The sequence below is a fragment of the Ascaphus truei genome, chromosome 6 (genome assembly GCF_040206685.1).
Source record: "Ascaphus truei isolate aAscTru1 chromosome 6, aAscTru1.hap1, whole genome shotgun sequence".
Taxonomy (NCBI): Eukaryota; Metazoa; Chordata; class Amphibia; order Anura; family Ascaphidae; genus Ascaphus; species Ascaphus truei.
The window spans coordinates 26,414,546-26,432,875 of NC_134488.1; the positions used below are offsets into that span (position 1 = coordinate 26,414,546).

The window sequence follows — 18,330 nt, forward strand, 5'->3', positions numbered from 1 at the left end:
CTGTTATATAGATACACACAGACACACACATACTTATAAACTGTTATATAGATACACATAGACCCACACATGCTTATATACTGTTATATAGATACACACAGACCCACACATGCTTATATACTGTTATACTGTATAGATACACACTGACCCACACATGCTTATATACTGTTATATAGATACACATAGACCCACACATGCTTATATACTGTTATATAGATACACACAGACCCACACACGCTTATATACTGTTATATAGATACACACAGACCCACACACGCTTATATACTGTTATATAGATACACAGACCCACACATGCGTATATACTGTTATATAGATACACACAGACCCACACAGGCTTATATACTGTTATATAGATACACACAGACCCACACACGCTTATATACTGTTATATAGATACACACAGACCGACACATGTTATATACTGTTATATAGATACACACAGACCCACACATGCTTATATACTGTTATATAGATACACACAGACCCACACATGCTTATATACTGTTATATAGATACACACAGAGCCACACGTTATATACTGTTATATAGATACACACAGTCCCACACGTTATATACTGTTATATAGATACACACAGAGCCACACGTTATATACTGTTATATAGATACACACAGAGCCACACGTTATATACTGTTATATAGATACACACAGTCCCACACGTTATATACTGTTATATAGATACACACAGAGCCACACGTTATATACTGTTATATAGATACACACAGTCCCACACACGCTTATATACTGTTATATAGATACACACAGTCCCACACGTTATATACTGTTATATAGATACACACAGTCCCACACACGCTTATATACTGTTATATAGATACACACAGTCCCACACGTTATATACTGTTATATAGATACACACAGTCCCACACAGGCTTATATATTGTTATATAGATACACACAGAGCCACACAGGCTTATATATTGTTATATAGATATATACACAAACCCACACGTTACATGCTGTTTTATATAGAATATCTATCTATATATATATATATATATATGCAAATATAGCTGTATGCTCATCTGCATGTCTTAGGCAGGTCTGCAACCCCGCCTTTCCTCATTATCACCCAGCATACAGCACTTCCACTGCAGCAAGGGATTCTGGGAAATGACATGCAAATGAGCACACGGTGTCACTTTTTGCCTCAATAACCATTTTTAACATGGTTCCCTATAGGCTTAAGCTTGCTGCATGGTCACAGCTTTGAGCACAGCCAGGGTTAAGGTGCATACCCAGAAAACCACCCACAGACAGCTGTTTCGACCTTGATGGGTCTCATCAGTGTGGGGTTGATTTTACTGGGAATGCAAGAGAGGCTATGGGATAGGCTAAACCATAATACTGAGTTAAGTTATGGTGAGTAAAAAAAGTGACAAAAACCCTCCACAGGAAAGCAAATATGCAAATATAGCTGTATGCTCATCTGCATGTCTTAGGCATGTCTGCAACCCCGCCTTTCCCCATTATCACCCAGCATACAGCACTTCCACTGCAGCAAGGGATTCTGGGAAATGACATGCAAATGAGCACACAGTGTCACTTTTTGCCTCAATAACCATTTTTAACATGGTTCCCTATAGGCTGTTTTTTATATATATATATATATATAATCTCAGATAAATAACAAAGAAGAAAAGAGCAAAAACTCTCACAATGTAGTATTTCAAAACAACAAAATAAGACAAGCATTGGTAGTGTGAAAACCGTCCTGATGAATTCTCCAAGATTCAGCGTACCCTCACGCTGGCGCCCGCATTGGCAGACAACGGCAGCTGGGAGGTAAGTGGCCAGAACCGCAATCCCGAGCAGTGCCGGACAACGTTCCTCTTGGGCAAAAACCCATAGTCCAGACCGGACCCTCACAACGCAACACGCCCCACGAACAGTTGGAGAAGGTGATTGGTCTATTCCAGCTCGGGCAACCCAGACGCGCACCGCCAGATAAACGGTCCAGGAAATGTTGAATAATAAACTGCGACCTGTCTTTGATATGAAAGGGCCAGATAAGCACTGCAATAGTAGGGGATCTCCCTAGTGACATATAGTAACAAAAATTGTCCAAATGTATCCAACGCGTTTCGTTGTGTCACGCTACTTCATCAGGAGTTCCCTCTGACCTCCGACTGCCGTTGTGTTCCCATCCGGGCGCCAGCATGAGGGCACGCTCAATCTCGGAGAATTCATCCCACCAATGCTTCTTTTATCTTATTTTGTTGAACGTTGATATTTGCCCACATTTTTTATACCACGAATATCATTTTTAAATACTACACTTTGAGCGGTTTTTTTTTGTGCTTTTCTTCTTTTTTTATTCATCTTAGATCCGTGATGCAGCGCCATCATCACTTAGAAGCAGCGCCATCATCACTTAGAAGCAGCGCCATCATCACTTAGAAGCAGCAGACTCTGTTACCGGGGAAGGTTTCTTAACCGGTTCACTGAATCACTTTTTATACTATCACTTTTTGGGTTAATGTAATAACTCCTTATTTGTTTGAACCTTGTATTATTTCCGTGTTGAGGACTTTCACGTGCGATTTGCCCTTTACTGATACTTTGGTATAGCCTTAAAACCTCCACCTTGTCTCACTTTTCCCTTTTTATATACACACAGACCCCCACACGCTTATACAGTACACTGTTATACAGATACGCACAGACCCACACATGTTGTATACTGCTGATATTATAAGACTGTGCTTTATGACTCGCACAGATTTGTCCCATATACTGACATGCACCATATTCCACAGATTTCAGAAAAATATGGACTACCCGAAGAAAGAATTTTTAAAGTCTATAAAAAGTGCAAAAGAGGGTAAGTCGTCTATTGAAATATACACACACACAGAATCTCCTGTACAAGGATAAACAGCAAATCGTTGATAAAATCTTTTCTGTAAACGCAAACCTTGTAAAGTCTGAATTACTGGGAGATTACTGTGTGTGTACAGATAAGAGGTTACATGTGTGCCAGAGTTCTGCGTTAGGGAGAATACACACTCAAACGTCTTTTACCACCAGCCCTTATAACAGGGGTGCGCAAACGTTCTGCTCTGCGCACCCCTGCCTGCTCTCCCCAGGTGTCGCGTCCCCCCCCTCACCTTTAATCCGGCGTCAAATGACGTCGCGGGGTCCTGTCACGTGACCCCACGGCATCATTTGAAGCCATGGCGACGGGTCATGGGACGTCTGAAGCTGTCTGAAGAGCACGGGGTCTCGGTAACCGCCACGCCCCGCCTCCCAAAAAATCTCGCGCACCCCTGCCTTATAAGATCAGCTAGGGCTCCAGAATTAAGTTTTGTGGGCAGGAGGTGTATATATATATTGTTTCCCAATGCTATATCCAGTATGATAAAAAATATATAGTTAAATACCTAACTGCTTGTCTTCTCATAAGTATGGGTCATCTAGCCAAACTCATTGGCCAAAGCGTTTTAAGCTCTGCAGCCCGGCCAAGGCATGGCCCCTTTACAGGTCCTAACACTACCTGTGAAAGTTCTCATTCACCTCTGCAGTGGAAGACGGGCCCAGTGAGACATATCTCTCTCCATTGCAGACGTAAATGAGAATCTTCACAGATAGTGTTAGGATCTGCAAAGGGCCCATGCCTTGGTGCGGCTGCAGGTTTATAACGCTGGGGCCAAAGAGTTTGGTTAGATGACCCTAGAAAGTTATGTATTTAACGCTATATTTGTAGTCCTTGGATGTAGCGTTGGGAATTGTTTTCTTTTGTTGCACGCAGTTCGGCATGTTCAGCTCTGGGAGGTTAAGCTCTTCTTCGATGCTGTTGGGAGAGGCAGCAACACGTGATAACCCCTTCATTGCCAAAGGAGCCGGTGACACGTTGAACTGCTGTTCCAGGAAATAGACCCTGTAAAAAAAAAAAAAGTGGGAGATAAAAATATACAATGGGCTTTGCAAGCCCCAGTGACTTTGTGAAAGATCAGCTAATGCATTGTTATCACTGGCAAGTGTCCAGAGATCTTACCCCACACTCCCTCCCCATAAAGCTAAACCAAAGAATGACAGACACTCGGCTCCGTGCAAGCTGTGTTGCTTTAGAAACCGACCAATGACAGGCATCGTACAAAGCATTCTGACCACGCAACCGCAGCGTCCAGCAACAGTCTCCAAGAACCCCCAACAGGCCAGGTTTTAAGTATATCAGATAGCCTTAAAACCTGACCTGTTGGAGGTTCTTGAAGACTGGAGTTACAAAGCACGACTCTAAAGCAACATTTGTATGTATGTATGTATGTCTTTTTATGTATATAGTGCCAAAAGTGTACTCAGCGCTTCACAAAGAATACAGTACAGGGAATTATAATTATACAATAAATGCAGCAAAATCAGACAATAGGAAAGAAAATCCCTGCCCCGAAGAGCTTACAATCTAAGTGGTATGTTGGGAGACTTACAGAGACAGCAGGTGAAGGAATAAGTGCTGTAGATGGCAGTGTTTGGTCACAATGGGTGGTAGGAGAGACTGAGTGTGGGACAGTAGCCATGAGGGCAGGCTGTTGGGATGCTTGATTTGTGAGGCGAGTTTTAAGGTTAGTCCGTATTAAATCAGATAGGTTAACATTTGATATAGGCTGCTACTTGTTGGCTGCCCCAGTGAAATCAAATGTCCAGCCTTCGTCGTGGTGCGACTCCATTACAGACATGAGGATTACAGCGCAGAATGAATCCACCACTGCTGGAGCTTGGGGAAAACTCTGCAGGATGATGGGGACGTGTCCACACATTGTCAGGGCTAAATTCCCTAAACTCTGCTAACCTATTTAACGTGACGTTAATAGGCCAAAGCAATCGACGTGACATTTACCAGGTGTTATTACCGTAAAAGTCTGCCGTTATTTTTAACGCCCCTTTTTGTTTTTTTTTGTGAAGGCCTTTTGTAGACTGCATGAAAAGCAGCTCTGTGCTGCCTGCGGTGGAGTGGAGGAGGGCTACGGCAGGCTTTTAAATACAAATGTAAATGAAATTAAAAAAAACAAAATACGGTTAATAATCTGCTTTAAATGGCATCAGATGGAGCTCACTTTAAAAAAAAGGGGGCGTCTTTTTAAGGTTTATTTTTTTACCCAGTAATGTAGTGAAATAATCCCTCTAATGCATAATGAAATCAGAAAGTTGTTGATACCAAATTTGCTGTCTTTACTCAGCATTAACAGCTTGGCGCTGGCTGGCTACAGATCAGCATTATACTGATCATTTCACTGGGGTTCCTCAACTAAAGTACACATTGTACTGAATACATATGTCTTTATTCCACAACTACCATGTTACTAAAGTATATTATTGTGCTTGAGTGTGCGGAAGCTGGGATAGCCTTTAAAATCTGACTTGTCAGTGGGGGGGGGGGGGGGGGAGGGGGGTTGAGGACTGGAGTTGAGCACCCCAGTTCTAGAACAGGGGGGTGCGAGATTTTTCTGGGGGGGGGCGGGGCGGTTGCAGAGGCCCCGCGCTCTTCCCCAAGGCATTTAAAATAAATGCCGGGGGACCGCATGAGGCCTCTGCAACCTCAACTTACCTTGACTCTGCCTGCTTCATGACTCATCACCATGGCAACTCGGCATGATGTCACACGAGCTGCGGGTCATGACCCCGCAGAGTCATTTGACACCGCATCAAGGTAAGGGGGGGCGTGAGAACAAGAGGAGGCAAGGCAGGGGGCGCAGCAGCAAAAGATGGTGCTCCCCTGCTCTAGAATAACATGGCTAGTGGGGCACTGCTTTGCTCATGCAGTGGTGTTGAGTTTTCCAACTCTCTGTTGCCATCACGTTAATTTGTATCTGTCTTCTTCTCCCCCAAAGGATTCTGGTAAACATGGACAACAACATCATCCAACACTACAGCAACCATGTGGCCTTTCTGCTGGACATGAAGGAAATGGAAGGGAAAATCCAAATCACACTTAAAGAACTATAAAATGAGTAGTGGACCATGTACAAATCAAACAGACTCATGAGCCAGGAGGATGGTCCAAGGGACCCACAGCTTGATCAACCTCATGACCTTGCCCAACGCTTGTACTTCTCCCAAGTGAGGAGAGCACAATGCCACTAAGTTTTGTGAAATCAACGCGGCTTTGGGAAGTCCGCATGGGACTTCTGGTCACTGAAGACTGTCACATCCAGAAGACTTTTGTGTAACCTTCTGAATGACAATCCTTTGGCAGCTCTGGTTAACACCGCGGTTGCGAAGGCAGATGCTCCATCTTGCAAAGGGAAAAGTAACAAACTAACAATGCGATGTCAGCAATAAGGCTGCTTGTACAGTATAATATCTACGTTCTCACTTTAACATATGCGCAAGGTGTATTTTTTATTTCCTTTTTTTATTTCCTTTTTTTATTTTTTATTCTTTGTTAAGCTGGCTTTAGGCAGCCATGTATCATAGCAGGACAGACAAGAACATATCGCTTGCCAAGAATTTTGTACTGAGCTACAACCGGATGACATGAAACATTTTTAGAGTGAATCGACATATCACATGGGTACCCCCGAGGTGGAGATCTGGGACAACAAGAGATTTACATTAGTCTGCTCAACATGCTAGATAAACGAATGAGATTGCATTGTAGCAACTTTGCCTATTGGTTATTTCCAAAGCTAATGATTTCCGATTGGCTGAACAGAAGGACCATATTTGCTAAGCTTCGCAATTCCATAAGACCCCTTCCATTGCTATGGAAGACCCCTTCCAGCAATGGAAGACCCCTTCCAGCTCATTCAAATCTATAATTCGGCAAAACAACCTCTTAATTACTTTTGTTAAGTAAACGGCAGATGATGCATTAACCCTTTATGTTAAAAGGATTGCAAGACTGTTGCAGTGTGCTCTCGCCCGGACTGTATACTCCAGTGCCCTCCGTAATATCTGTGCTGCTTATCTCATTTATTTCAGAATGTAATACAATAGATGCTCTGAAAATTTCAGGCTACAATCCTCTGAAATGAACCGTAAAAAACTTATTCCATGCTGTGTAACCTTTTTTTTTTTTTTACGTGGTACAGGGTTGGCCAACTCCAGTCCACAAGGGCCACCAACGTGAGGTTTTAAGGATATCCCTGCTTCAGCAGAAGTGGCTCAGCCACCTGTGCTGAAGCAGGGATATCCATAAAATCTGACCTGTTGTTGGCCAGCCCTGTGCTAGGGGGTGGAAAGTACCACTACTGTTTTATTTTCATACCCAGAGTTCTTCTACTTTATATATTTAAACGTCTACAATTCCACCTACTTTTTAAAGAAAAAGGTATTTATTTTACATCCCCCCCCTCCCTGTTTTTACAGAATAAATAGTGCTTTAATCTTTGTAAAATACAGTCCATAAAGACCACTGTCTAATAAAATATGGATCTTTTTCAAATCAGACACAGCCCCCAAACTTTTCTTTAGTCACTATACATACATACATACATACATACATACACACACACACTATTATATATATATATATATATATATATATATATTCATGTAGAGGTATCAGTACCGTGTTAGCCGAGCTTCAATAATCAAAAAATAAATAGATGATACCGTTCTGTGGCTAACGAAATGCTTTTATTTGTGCGAGCTTTCGAGATACACTGATCTCTTCTTCCGGCGATGTTACAATGTTCCTTGCTTCATTCATTGTAACATCGCCGTAAGAAGAGATCAGTGTATCTCGAAAGCTCGCACAAATAAAAGCATTTCGTTAGCCACAGAACGGTATCATCTATTTATATTTTGATTATATATATATATATATATATATATATATATATATATACACACACATACAGTATATATATCTCTCTCAAAAACAAATAGATGACACCGTTCTGTGGTGTGTGTGTGTGTGTGTGTGTGTATATGTATATATATATATATATATATGTATATACAGCTAAACCCCGTTATAACGCGGGTCTCGGGGTCCACCCCGAGACCACCGCGTTACTAACGGGGTCGCGAGAAAAAAAAATGGCCGCCGCGCTTTAGCGCATATTCATCCCGCGGGACAGGAGATGGGAGCGGGCATGTCCCTCCGCTCCCCGCTTCCCCCTGTCACCGCGGGACAGGCCGCGGGGCAGGAGATGGGAGCGGGGATGTCTCTCCTGTCCCCGCTTCCCCCTGTCACCTCGGGACAGGCCGCGGGGCAGGAGATGGGAGCGGGGATGTCCCTCCTGTCCCCGCTTCCCCCTGTCACCTCGGGACAGGCCGCGGGGCAGGAGATGGGAGCGGGGATGTCCCTCCTGTCCCCGCTTCCCCCTGTCACCTCGGGACAGGCCGCGGGGCAGGAGATGGGAGCGGGGATGTCTCTCCTGTCCCCGCTTCCCCCTGTCACCTCGGGACAGGCCGCGGGGCAGGAGATGGGAGCGGGGATGTCCCTCCTGTCCCCGCTTCCCCCTGTCACCTCGGGACAGGCCGCGGGGCAGGAGATGGGAGCGGGGATGTCTCTCCTGTCCCCGCTTCCCCCTGTCACCTCGGGACAGGCCGCGGGGCAGGAGATGGGAGTGGGGATGTCCCCTCAGGTCGCCGCTTACCTCAGAACCATGCTGCCTGCATGGAGGTTGTAGCGGGGGGTTTCTTCTCCCCACCGCTGTCCCCGGTGCTCCCGCTGCCTGCGCGGGAGGAGGGGGGGGAGCGGGTGGTGGTGCTGGTCGCGGCCCGTCTGTGTAGAGTGAGAGAGTGTGTGTGTATGTATATATGGGAGAGAAAGTGTGTGTGTGTATATGGGTGTGTGAGTGTGGGTAAGTGTCTGAGTGTGTGTGTAAGTGTGTGTGAGTGTGTGTGAGTGTCTGTGAGTGTGTAAGTGTGTGTGAGTGTGTGTGAGTGTCTGTGAGTGTCTGTGAGTGTCTGTGAGTGTCTGTGAGTGTCTGTGAGTGTCTGTGAGTGTCTGTGAGTGTCTGTGAGTGTGTAAGTGTGTGTGTGTGTGTGAGTGTGTGTCTGTGAGTGTCTAAGTGTGTGTAAGTGTGTGTGAGTGTGTGTGAGTGTCTAAGTGTGTGTAAGTGTGTGTGAGTGTGTGTGAGTGTCTAAGTGTGTGTAAGTGTGTGTGTGTGTGTGTGAGTGTGTGTGAGTGTCTGTAAGTGTGCGTAAGTGTGCGTGAGTGTGCGTAAGTGTGTGTGAGTGTGCGTGAGTGTGGTCAGTGTGTGTGCAGTGTGTCAGTGTGAGCAATGAGCAGTGTGTGTGCAGTGTGCAGTGTGTGTGCAGTGTGGCAGTGAGCAATGAGCAGTGTGTGTGTGCAGTGTGTCAGTGTGAGCAATGAGCAGTGTGTGTGCAGTGTGCAGTGTGTGTGCAGTGTGGCAGTGTGAGCAATGAGCAGTGTGTGTGCAGTGAGTGTGTGCAGTGTGCAGTGTGTGTGCAGTGTGGCAGTGAGCAATGAGCAGTGTGTGTGCAGTGAGTGTGTGCAGTGTGTCAGTGTGAGCAATGAGCAGTGTGTGTGCAGTGTGTGTGCAGTGTGGCAGTGTGAGCAATGAGCAGTGTGTGTGCAGTGAGTGTGTGCAGTGTGCAAAAAAAAAAATGTAAAAAAATTTTTTTTAAAAAATTTTTTTTTTTTTTTTTTTTTTTTTTAAAAAAAAACGGGAGCCACGGGAAAACCGCGTTATAACCGAATCGCGGTATAACGAGGCGCGTTATAACGGGGTTTAGCTGTATATATATATATATATATACATATATACACACACACACACACACACACTTAGCTGCCAGTTTTGCCATAAAGCCCCATTGATAAAAACCAGAAAAGTTTCCGTTTTATACATTTCCTATTGCTAACGTCTTTTTTTTATATATATATATATATTTGAAGTGTATGGATGTCTTCTGTATGTTTTTTTTAACAAGCAAAGATGCATTTTTTGCCATTGAAAAAAAAAATATCCCTTTTCACATTTCCCAGTGTGTGTTTTTTTTACTAATGTTTTTTTCCCCCTTTGTTTTTATATTCATAAATGTTAGTATTAAAGGGCAAAAAATATGTATAGAAAAGTGTTGCTGGAATATATTCTGAACAGTTAAAATGTGTGTAAGTGCGACGTAGGAAATGTATTAGAGTTGTAATAAAGTTAAAGCACTCGTCTAGTAACACATGTTCCTTCAGTAAAGCTGCCGTTCACGTTTACGCTGCGCGGTCTCCAGTGGTCAAAGTGGTATTGCCTTGCAGTGGTGCTACTTGTCAACGACACCGAACCACCACCGACCTACGGTTCACGTTGAAGAATGACATATGTCCATCGAGTTCAACCTTTGTGATTCTAAATTGGCCACAGACTCGCCCTATATTTACAGAAACGCTGAGCCCTTTCCCTCGCGTTTCGGTTGGAAACATTGTTTTTTTTTTAATGATTTGGTTTTGTGATAACAAATTATTATTCTTTTTGGTCCAAATTGATGTCTAAAATTATTTAAAAATAATAATAATAATAAGGACAGTAAAATAATATAATATGAGACTTGCAGGCACATATACCCTGAACTCCCCCACCCGCTCAGTGAGGCCCAGGTCATAGCTATAGTACTGGGCCCTGCGGGTTATCGTGTGGATAGGTCTACTTAATTACTTCTTCTTATTAACCTTGAAGTCCCCCACCCAGCTCAGATGATAGGTCTGTCATCACCGTACTACCTGTCCCACTAAACACTTGAGAGAAAAGGAGAGACGGGGCACTACGGATTTAACTAAAGAAACGTATTTGCCAATAGATCGACGTTTCGGCCTCAAACGGCCTTTCTCAAGAATAAGTGGCATAATTAGTCCTGGGCCCCGGCAGATATTCTGTGGGCAGGCCTAGTTTATTACGTCCTCTCGTTAAACATGTCGGGGTGTCTGTATATGCAATATGTCTGGAGAATGCCCACCTTACCAGTCTTTTATAGAACATCATGGTTTCTCACGGGTCAGGAGCGGCTCAGTGAGTAAAGACACTGACTGGCACTGAGAGTTTGAAGCAGGGGAGCCTGGTTCAATTCCCAGTGTCAGCTCCTTGTGACCTTGGGCAGGTCACTTTATCTCCCTGTGCCCCAGGCACCAAAATCATAGATTGTAAGCTCCACGGAGCAGGGACTGTGCTTGCAAAATGTCTCTGTAAAGCGCTATGTAAAATTATCAGCGCTATACAAGAACAAACAATTATTATTATTATACACGTATTATTACTGTAATAATTCCAATTCATTGAGTTTATTATCACACTTGATCGCAAGATTGTTTCAAATCCGGAAGTCATTCCATGGGTCGTTCATTTTCTTGTTGTACCATTAATAAGGACATTACCTCGACCAGCCTCTATATAAAAACCTACGGATAGAAATACCATGTTGAGGGCGGACAGTTACCATTCCCACACGATTGATTAAGAGGTTGCCCATTTACCAATACTTACACTTGGTTCATATTTGTAGGATCACTAAATAAAACTTGAGGGAATGGCAAATAGATTTTTGGACAGTCAAAAGGTACATGGCACTGAATAAAGCCAGATACTAAATGCGAGTGTAGAATGCCAATTGTACAAACAGACAGCACAACAGCATCCCCTACCTACCATATCGAAAACAAGTTATGGGAGATTGTTAGAAGGGATTGGGGAATTGTCTGAGAACATTAAACTGTTGCCCACGATGGTGTATAAACAGAATAAGAATCTTTGGGATTTGGTGATAATTCCGGACCCGGTTGAAAAATCCAGAGCTATTGGGGACCCCTTTTCAAGTGAAACTGGTTGCTTCACCTGCAGAAATTGTGGCACGTGTAATGCAGTTATACAAGGGGGCATGCTCCGTCACCCTTCCACCGGCAAGGAATATAACATAAAATATTACCATCATTGCATGAGTACACATTGTATACAGTTACTTAAATGCTCCTGTAACAAGATGTCGGTAAGACAATCAGACATTTAAAAACCGCAGATAGTCTGAAAATAAGAGCAATTGTGTTACGGAGCGTTTCGGGACAACTGTGAGGACTGGAGCCTGGTAGCTCTGCATTTTTGTACCCTCAAAACTATGATCATTGATCCAATATAGCCTGGGGGGTGGGGGGATGATACATTATTATTACAACATGAAGCATATAGGATCTTCCCTCTCCACACTCTTGCTCTGAGAAGCATGAATACGCCAGTCCTACACTTGTTTTATAAATTAAAGGTAGCAAGTGGCTATTTGGCTATCACAGTGCCCTGGGCATTTCCTCTATGGGGTCACTTTAGCCTAGCATTATGTTTTATGTACTTGTTGCCCACCTTTTTGGCCTTTTCTTGCTTAGCCACAGTATTTTGCTGTGAAACTGGTCGCCAGGCAGATGCCTTCCAGTATATACACCAGGGCTCCTTGCTGTGATTCCGACTCAATCTGTTTGGTTTCCGTTATTTATTTTTATGTCATTGTTGGTCCATTTTTTTATTTCTTTTTATGTCATTGTCGGTCCCTTCTGCGTGCCCTGCTACGGTTATGTGGGCTGGTCCCTTTTCTGAGACATAACTGTGTTTAGTCTATGGGCAAGATCTCTTTATCTCTTCTGGATGCTGTCTTTGACCATCAGCCTAGCTAGGCTTCTCATATATCCAATAATTTGGTCTGACATTTTGGCTGCCCTAATGATGGCTAATGGGGAAAGCTTGCTGACCTTTGGATGATTGATATCCTACATAGGCATTCCACTGCAATAGCAGATCTGGTCAATACTCAATTGGGCTTCGCTCACTATGTTTTCCTAGATTGCTTATGGGGAGACGGGTGGAGTTCGCTCTCTTCGAGGCTTGCTCTCTCAGAATAAATAGCACATACTTGTGGGGTCGCTTTTGGCCTTCCAGCACCGATCATTTAAAAAAGGCAACCTTTATAGAGCGGTAGGAGTACTTCCTGCGTTTGTCTTATTTAATAGGGGTTCCTTATACTTTGGGATCAGGATAATTGGCCTTTTGCCCATTAATATTAGTCCAATAACCTGTGTGTGGCATTATCCTTATAGACTAGCGGGGGATATGGCAATTTTTGATCCAGCAGGTTATTTGTATGTATGTATGTTTTTATTTATATAGCGCCATAAATGTGCATAGCGCTTCACAGTAGTAATACATGCGACAATCATATAAATAACAAATAATACAAATAACAGATCATGGGATCTTTTGCCTCTAAACTCCTTGAACATCTGGTATTCTCTCGCTTGCTCCATTTTCACCACCTATTCTCTCCTAGACCCTCAACAATCTAGCTTCTGCACTGCTCACTCCACTGAAACAGCCCTCACTAAAATAACTAATGATCTCCATGCTGCCAACGCCAGAGGTCATTACACTATGCTCATATTACTTGGCCTCTCTGCAGCATTTGATACTGGACCACCCTCTTCTCCTTCACATTCTCCATACGCTTGGTATTCATAACAAAGCTCTATCCAGGATCTCCACTTACCTCTCCCATCGTACTTTCAGTGTCTCTTCTGCTAATACCGCCTCCTCCTCTTCTATCGATCTCTCTGTGGGGGTACCCCAGGGCTCTGTCCTGGGACCTCTCCTCTTTTCTCTGTACACAATCTCGCTAGGCGACCTAATCACATCTCTTGGGTTCAAATATCACCTCTATTCTGATGACACACAAATTTACTTTTCAACCCTTGAACTTACAAATGCTGTACAGACCAAAGTTTATGAATGTCTGTCTGCTATATCATCCTGCATGGCCCTCCCCCAACTTAAACTTAACATGTCAAAAACAGAGCTCCTCATATTCCTCCCAAACCTGGCCCCACTACCTCCTTCCACATTACCGTTGGAAGTTCTGTCATAGACCCAGTAGAGCAAGTACACTGCCTAGGGGTCACACTCGACTCCTCTCTCACATTCTCCTCTCACATTAAAAACGTATCTAAAACCTGTCGCTTTTTTCTCTGCAATATCACAAAGATACGCCATTTCCTCTGTTGCTCGACTGCTAAAACTCTGACTCAGGGCCTCATTCTCTCCCGTTTCGATTACTGTAACCTCCTGCTGTCCGGCCTTCCTGCCTCTCACCTGTTCCCCTACAATCTATCCTAAACGCTGCTGCCAGAATCACTCTACTCTTTCCTAAATCTGTCTCAGCGTCTCCCCTCATGAAATCCCTCTCCTGGCTTCCTATCAAATCCCGTATCCCACACAAATCTCCTCCTCACTTTTAAAGCTTTACCCTCTTCTGCCCCTCCTTACATCTCAGCCCTAATTTCTCGCTATACACCATCCCGGCTCTTGCGTTCTGCTCAAGGATATCTTCTCTCTACCCCCTTTGTATCTAAAGCCCTCTCCCGCCTTAAACCTTTCTCACTGACTGCCCCACACCTCTGGATTGCCCTTCTCCTCAATATCCGATTAGCACACTCTCTATCCACCTTTAAGACCATAACTAGGAGCAAACTTGGTGCCCATGGCAGTGCTCCATTTATGTAAATAAAACAAATTCCCCAAATAAAAATAGTTATGAGTTAAAATGAAGTGAATACACTGCAGGATAAAATTGATCTGTAAACCCCTTTGAGAATGTAAATAAAACTTAATGGATTCCAAACCTCTCTCTTGAGAAATGCAAGTACATAGAGCTGAAACATCACAAGTTACCTATGTTAACTCCTCCTCCCGCTTGATATCTTGAAGGACCTTTAGGGGGTGAACAGTGTCCCTATGGTACAATGGGAAGGTAAAAAGCAGTGGCTGCAAGAATGTATCAATATACTGTGATGAATCAGTAGTCAATGACCCAATGTCTGATATAATAGGTCTTCCAGGTGGTCGGCTATTGTTTTTATGTATGTGATAGAATATAGCCAAAACTGGTTCTTGAACAAAATTTTTAATTCAGAGTCAATCAAAATCCACTTGGTTTTTGCTGAATCTAATAAACATTCAAGTTCTTTCCTATAGAAAATGGTAGGGTTGTCAGAAAGTGCTTCTTACGTATGCTAATCTCCAAGAACTCTAAATCCCTCTTGGAGGTAATCGACTCTATCCTGGATCACTAACCAACCCCACTTATCCGCCTGTCTAATAACAACAGTATTGTGTCTTGAGTGAGTGCTTGAAGTGCCTGCTGTTCCTTAAATGATACATGTTTTCATAGTTTCGATCCTTTCTCACAATCTTTCCAGCTCATGATTGACTTACCTGAAAAAAGGTTTCAATATGTGCGCGTTTGGAGTGTGTTAGAAACATGATAGATGGGTTCCTCGGGCTGCTATGTGGCAATTTAGCAACTGTTTTTTTTTAAATCTCCCAGATCCCTGTCACATTCAAAGTCTTCTTGTTGTTGTACTAACCCCGGGGTTGCAGAAGCAGTGATATCATTGCTATCCTCCGAGAGGCTTACAAGATCCAGAATGTACTCTTCATATTTCCTATCCCAATCAAAGGCAAGGTTTGTCTATGTTCTTAGTTCTTTTTGGGGGGGGGCAAAATGTCTGGCGAGTACGTTTTGAAATATATTTGTGTCAATCGACAAAACAACTCAAAAGCCTTAGGGCAGAGGTGGTCAACTCCACGCCTAAAGGGCCACCAACCGTTCAGTTTTTCATGATATCCCTGCTTCAGCACAGGTCACAAGGATTTGAACCAGGCTCCCCCTTTATCAGGGTCCCCCGTCTGCTGGTTTGGGGGTTGGGGCTTATTTTGTGGCAGGGATCTGGCAACATTATGTCCACTATATATTTCACTGATACAGTTTTGTTCTTAAAGTCCTGATGAAGGTGACTAAACAGTGAGGCATTGACGGGTTCAATAAAGACGTTTTTATTGTATAAACCTTTTGTTGGATTTGGTATCTGTATATGTCAACTCCAGGGGTGCTCAACTCCAGTCCTCAAGACCCCCCGACAGGTCAGGTTTTCAGGATATCCCTGCTTCAGAACAGGTGGCTCAATCTGGAGGGGGGGGGGGCTTGAGGACGGGACTTGAGCACCACTGTACCAACCAATATAACCAGAACAAGTAGCCTATCCACCTGGAACTGATTGGCTGACATTTACTATTTACTAGTAGGGAGTAGAGACAGTCAGGTCAGCTGGTAGTATCTCTCTCACCAGGGGAGGACAGGCCTGGGGGAGGGAGAGCGGGCAGGAGGGCAATTGCACCCTGGTTTGGTCCCATTTAGAAGATATATATATATGTTGCAGGCCTGAGCAAATGAGCGCACAGTAATATTTCCATTTGCTATTTGCTTTGCTGTGGAGGGTTTTTGTCACTTTTTTTACGCACCATAACTTAACTAAGTGTGGTGAAACCGATCCTCATTGCTTCATTGTGCATAGCCATTATAACCAATCCCACACTGATGAGACCCATTAAGGTCGAAACGGCTGTCTGTGGGTGGGTTTACTGGCTATGCATCTTAACCCAGACTGCGCTCGAAGCTGTGCAATGCAGCAAGCATAAGCTTATAAGAGACCATGTCATATGGTTTTGAAGCAAAAGGTGGCACTGCATGCTCATTTGCATGTCATTTCCCAGCATCCCTTGCTACAGTGGAAGCTGGGTGATAATGGTGAAAGGCAGGGTTGCAGACCTGTCTAAGACATGCAAATGAGCACAGAGTAATATTTCCATTTGCTAATATATATATATATATATATATATATATCATCTATTTATTTTTTGATTATTGAAGCTCGGCTAACACGGTACTGATACCTCTACATAGCCAATGCATGCTGTTTTAAACACAGTCCCAAGTCCTTGCTTAAAAGCTGTGTTTAAAGCAGCATGCATTGGCTAAGGGTTGTTCATGTAATGTGAGCTTGAGATAAAAGGTGGCACTGTGTGCTCATTTGTTTGTCATTTCCCAGAATCCCTTGCTGCAGTGGAAGTGCTGTGTGCTGGGCGATAATGGTGAAAGACAGGGTTGCAGACCTGTCTAAGACATGCAAATGAATATACAGGAATATTTACAGTTGCTATATATATATATAGCAATGCACACACATATACACAGGTAGACTCAGGTGCAAAAATATATATATATAATAGGTAAAAAACAGAGTAGACAAAAAACTCACTAATAATATATTACATTAAAAAAATATATCTCTCTCTACTCTGTCTCTCTGCCACTATCCTCTGCTTTTCTGTCTCTTTAAAATGTTTCTAATGAACAATAATAATATCTATATCATCCTTTAGTGATGATGGATCTCATTGCAATGCTTTGTAATCAGATGCAGATAGATAAATGAATGATCTCACTCTCCCTCCGCTCGCTCTTACAATCTGCCCCTCGGAGCTGACCCCCAGTGTTCTTGAGATAAATCCTTTTGAAATCTCCTTCGAGAAGTCTTGTCCGGGAGACCAATACGGCCGCTGGGGTCAGCCTCACTCTGGGTGGCTGGTGGAAAGCTGTGACATCAGCCCGGGATGATATTGCAGCTTTTGATTGGCTGGCACCTCAGTCATCTCGGTTTTCCTCGGCAAACGTTAAAAAAAATCTGAAATACCTCAATAATGGGGGGAGGGGGGGTGGGGGAGGGGGGTCCTCGAAGCTTTCAGTACTGCAGTTTAACTCCAAGGGCCTGGAGGTAGGCACAATTTTTTGAGGGAGCATTTGGATCTGCAGCGGAGTGGCCGTCTCCTTTGGTCCACGAATTTCCGCGGATCTATGTCAAAAAGGGCGATCCGCGTTTCGCGGAATTTTTTATTATTATTACCAATACGCCCCACAGATTCCGCAACCCGTTGGGCAAATTTGTAGAATCCAAAATCCGCAGGCAGATTCATAAGAACCCGCCGACGGATCGCTGAATCTGCGGATTGGATTCCCACGAATCCGTCCACGGGTTCTATCCAATGGCGGGTTTTGATGAATCCACATGGATTGAAACCCGCCCAAATCCCGATTTTACACCGTGAAACGGATTTTGGGGGTGTAACATCAGCGAAAATCCGGGAGGCGGATTCGTCCATCTCTACAAGGGACCTCCTAGTTCATTTAAGGTAATAAACTCAAATACTAGCGGTGGGAGAGGGAGGGAGTAGTTCTTACCTTGCTACTTTCAGCTCCAGAGAACCTCGGGTTCCGAAGATACTTACCGTAGAAGGTACCGGTGTTCAGTTCCCTCCAGGGAAAACAAAATGGCGGTGTAAATCTCTCATGTCACACGGGCCTATAAGAAGTCACAATATCATCTGTTGCAGCTTCCTCTTGGCCCGATTGACACGAGGGATTTAAAATGAGGAAGAAACGGCACTACAGGTACCTTTAAAAGATGTATCTTGGGGACCCGGGGTTTAGCTAAAAATAATACG

The 18,330-nt window shown here is 43.7% G+C and overlaps 1 protein-coding gene and 1 long non-coding RNA gene across 2 annotated transcripts in view; both read left to right on the top strand.

Annotated features, from left to right (window-relative positions):
* The window catches only part of GRHL3 (grainyhead like transcription factor 3), a 51,097-nt gene extending 45,063 nt beyond the window's left edge, over positions 1-6,034 (top strand). The window contains exons 15-16 of the mRNA XM_075603710.1: positions 2,818-2,882; positions 5,887-6,034. Of these exons, the coding sequence (XP_075459825.1) occupies positions 2,818-2,882; positions 5,887-6,001 (180 nt within the window). The 3' untranslated portion in view covers positions 6,002-6,034. The remainder of the gene's footprint in view (positions 1-2,817; positions 2,883-5,886) is intronic.
* LOC142496411 (uncharacterized) overlaps positions 1-18,330 on the top strand; it is a 510,055-nt gene that overhangs the window by 331,393 nt on the left and 160,332 nt on the right. The window lies entirely within an intron of this gene.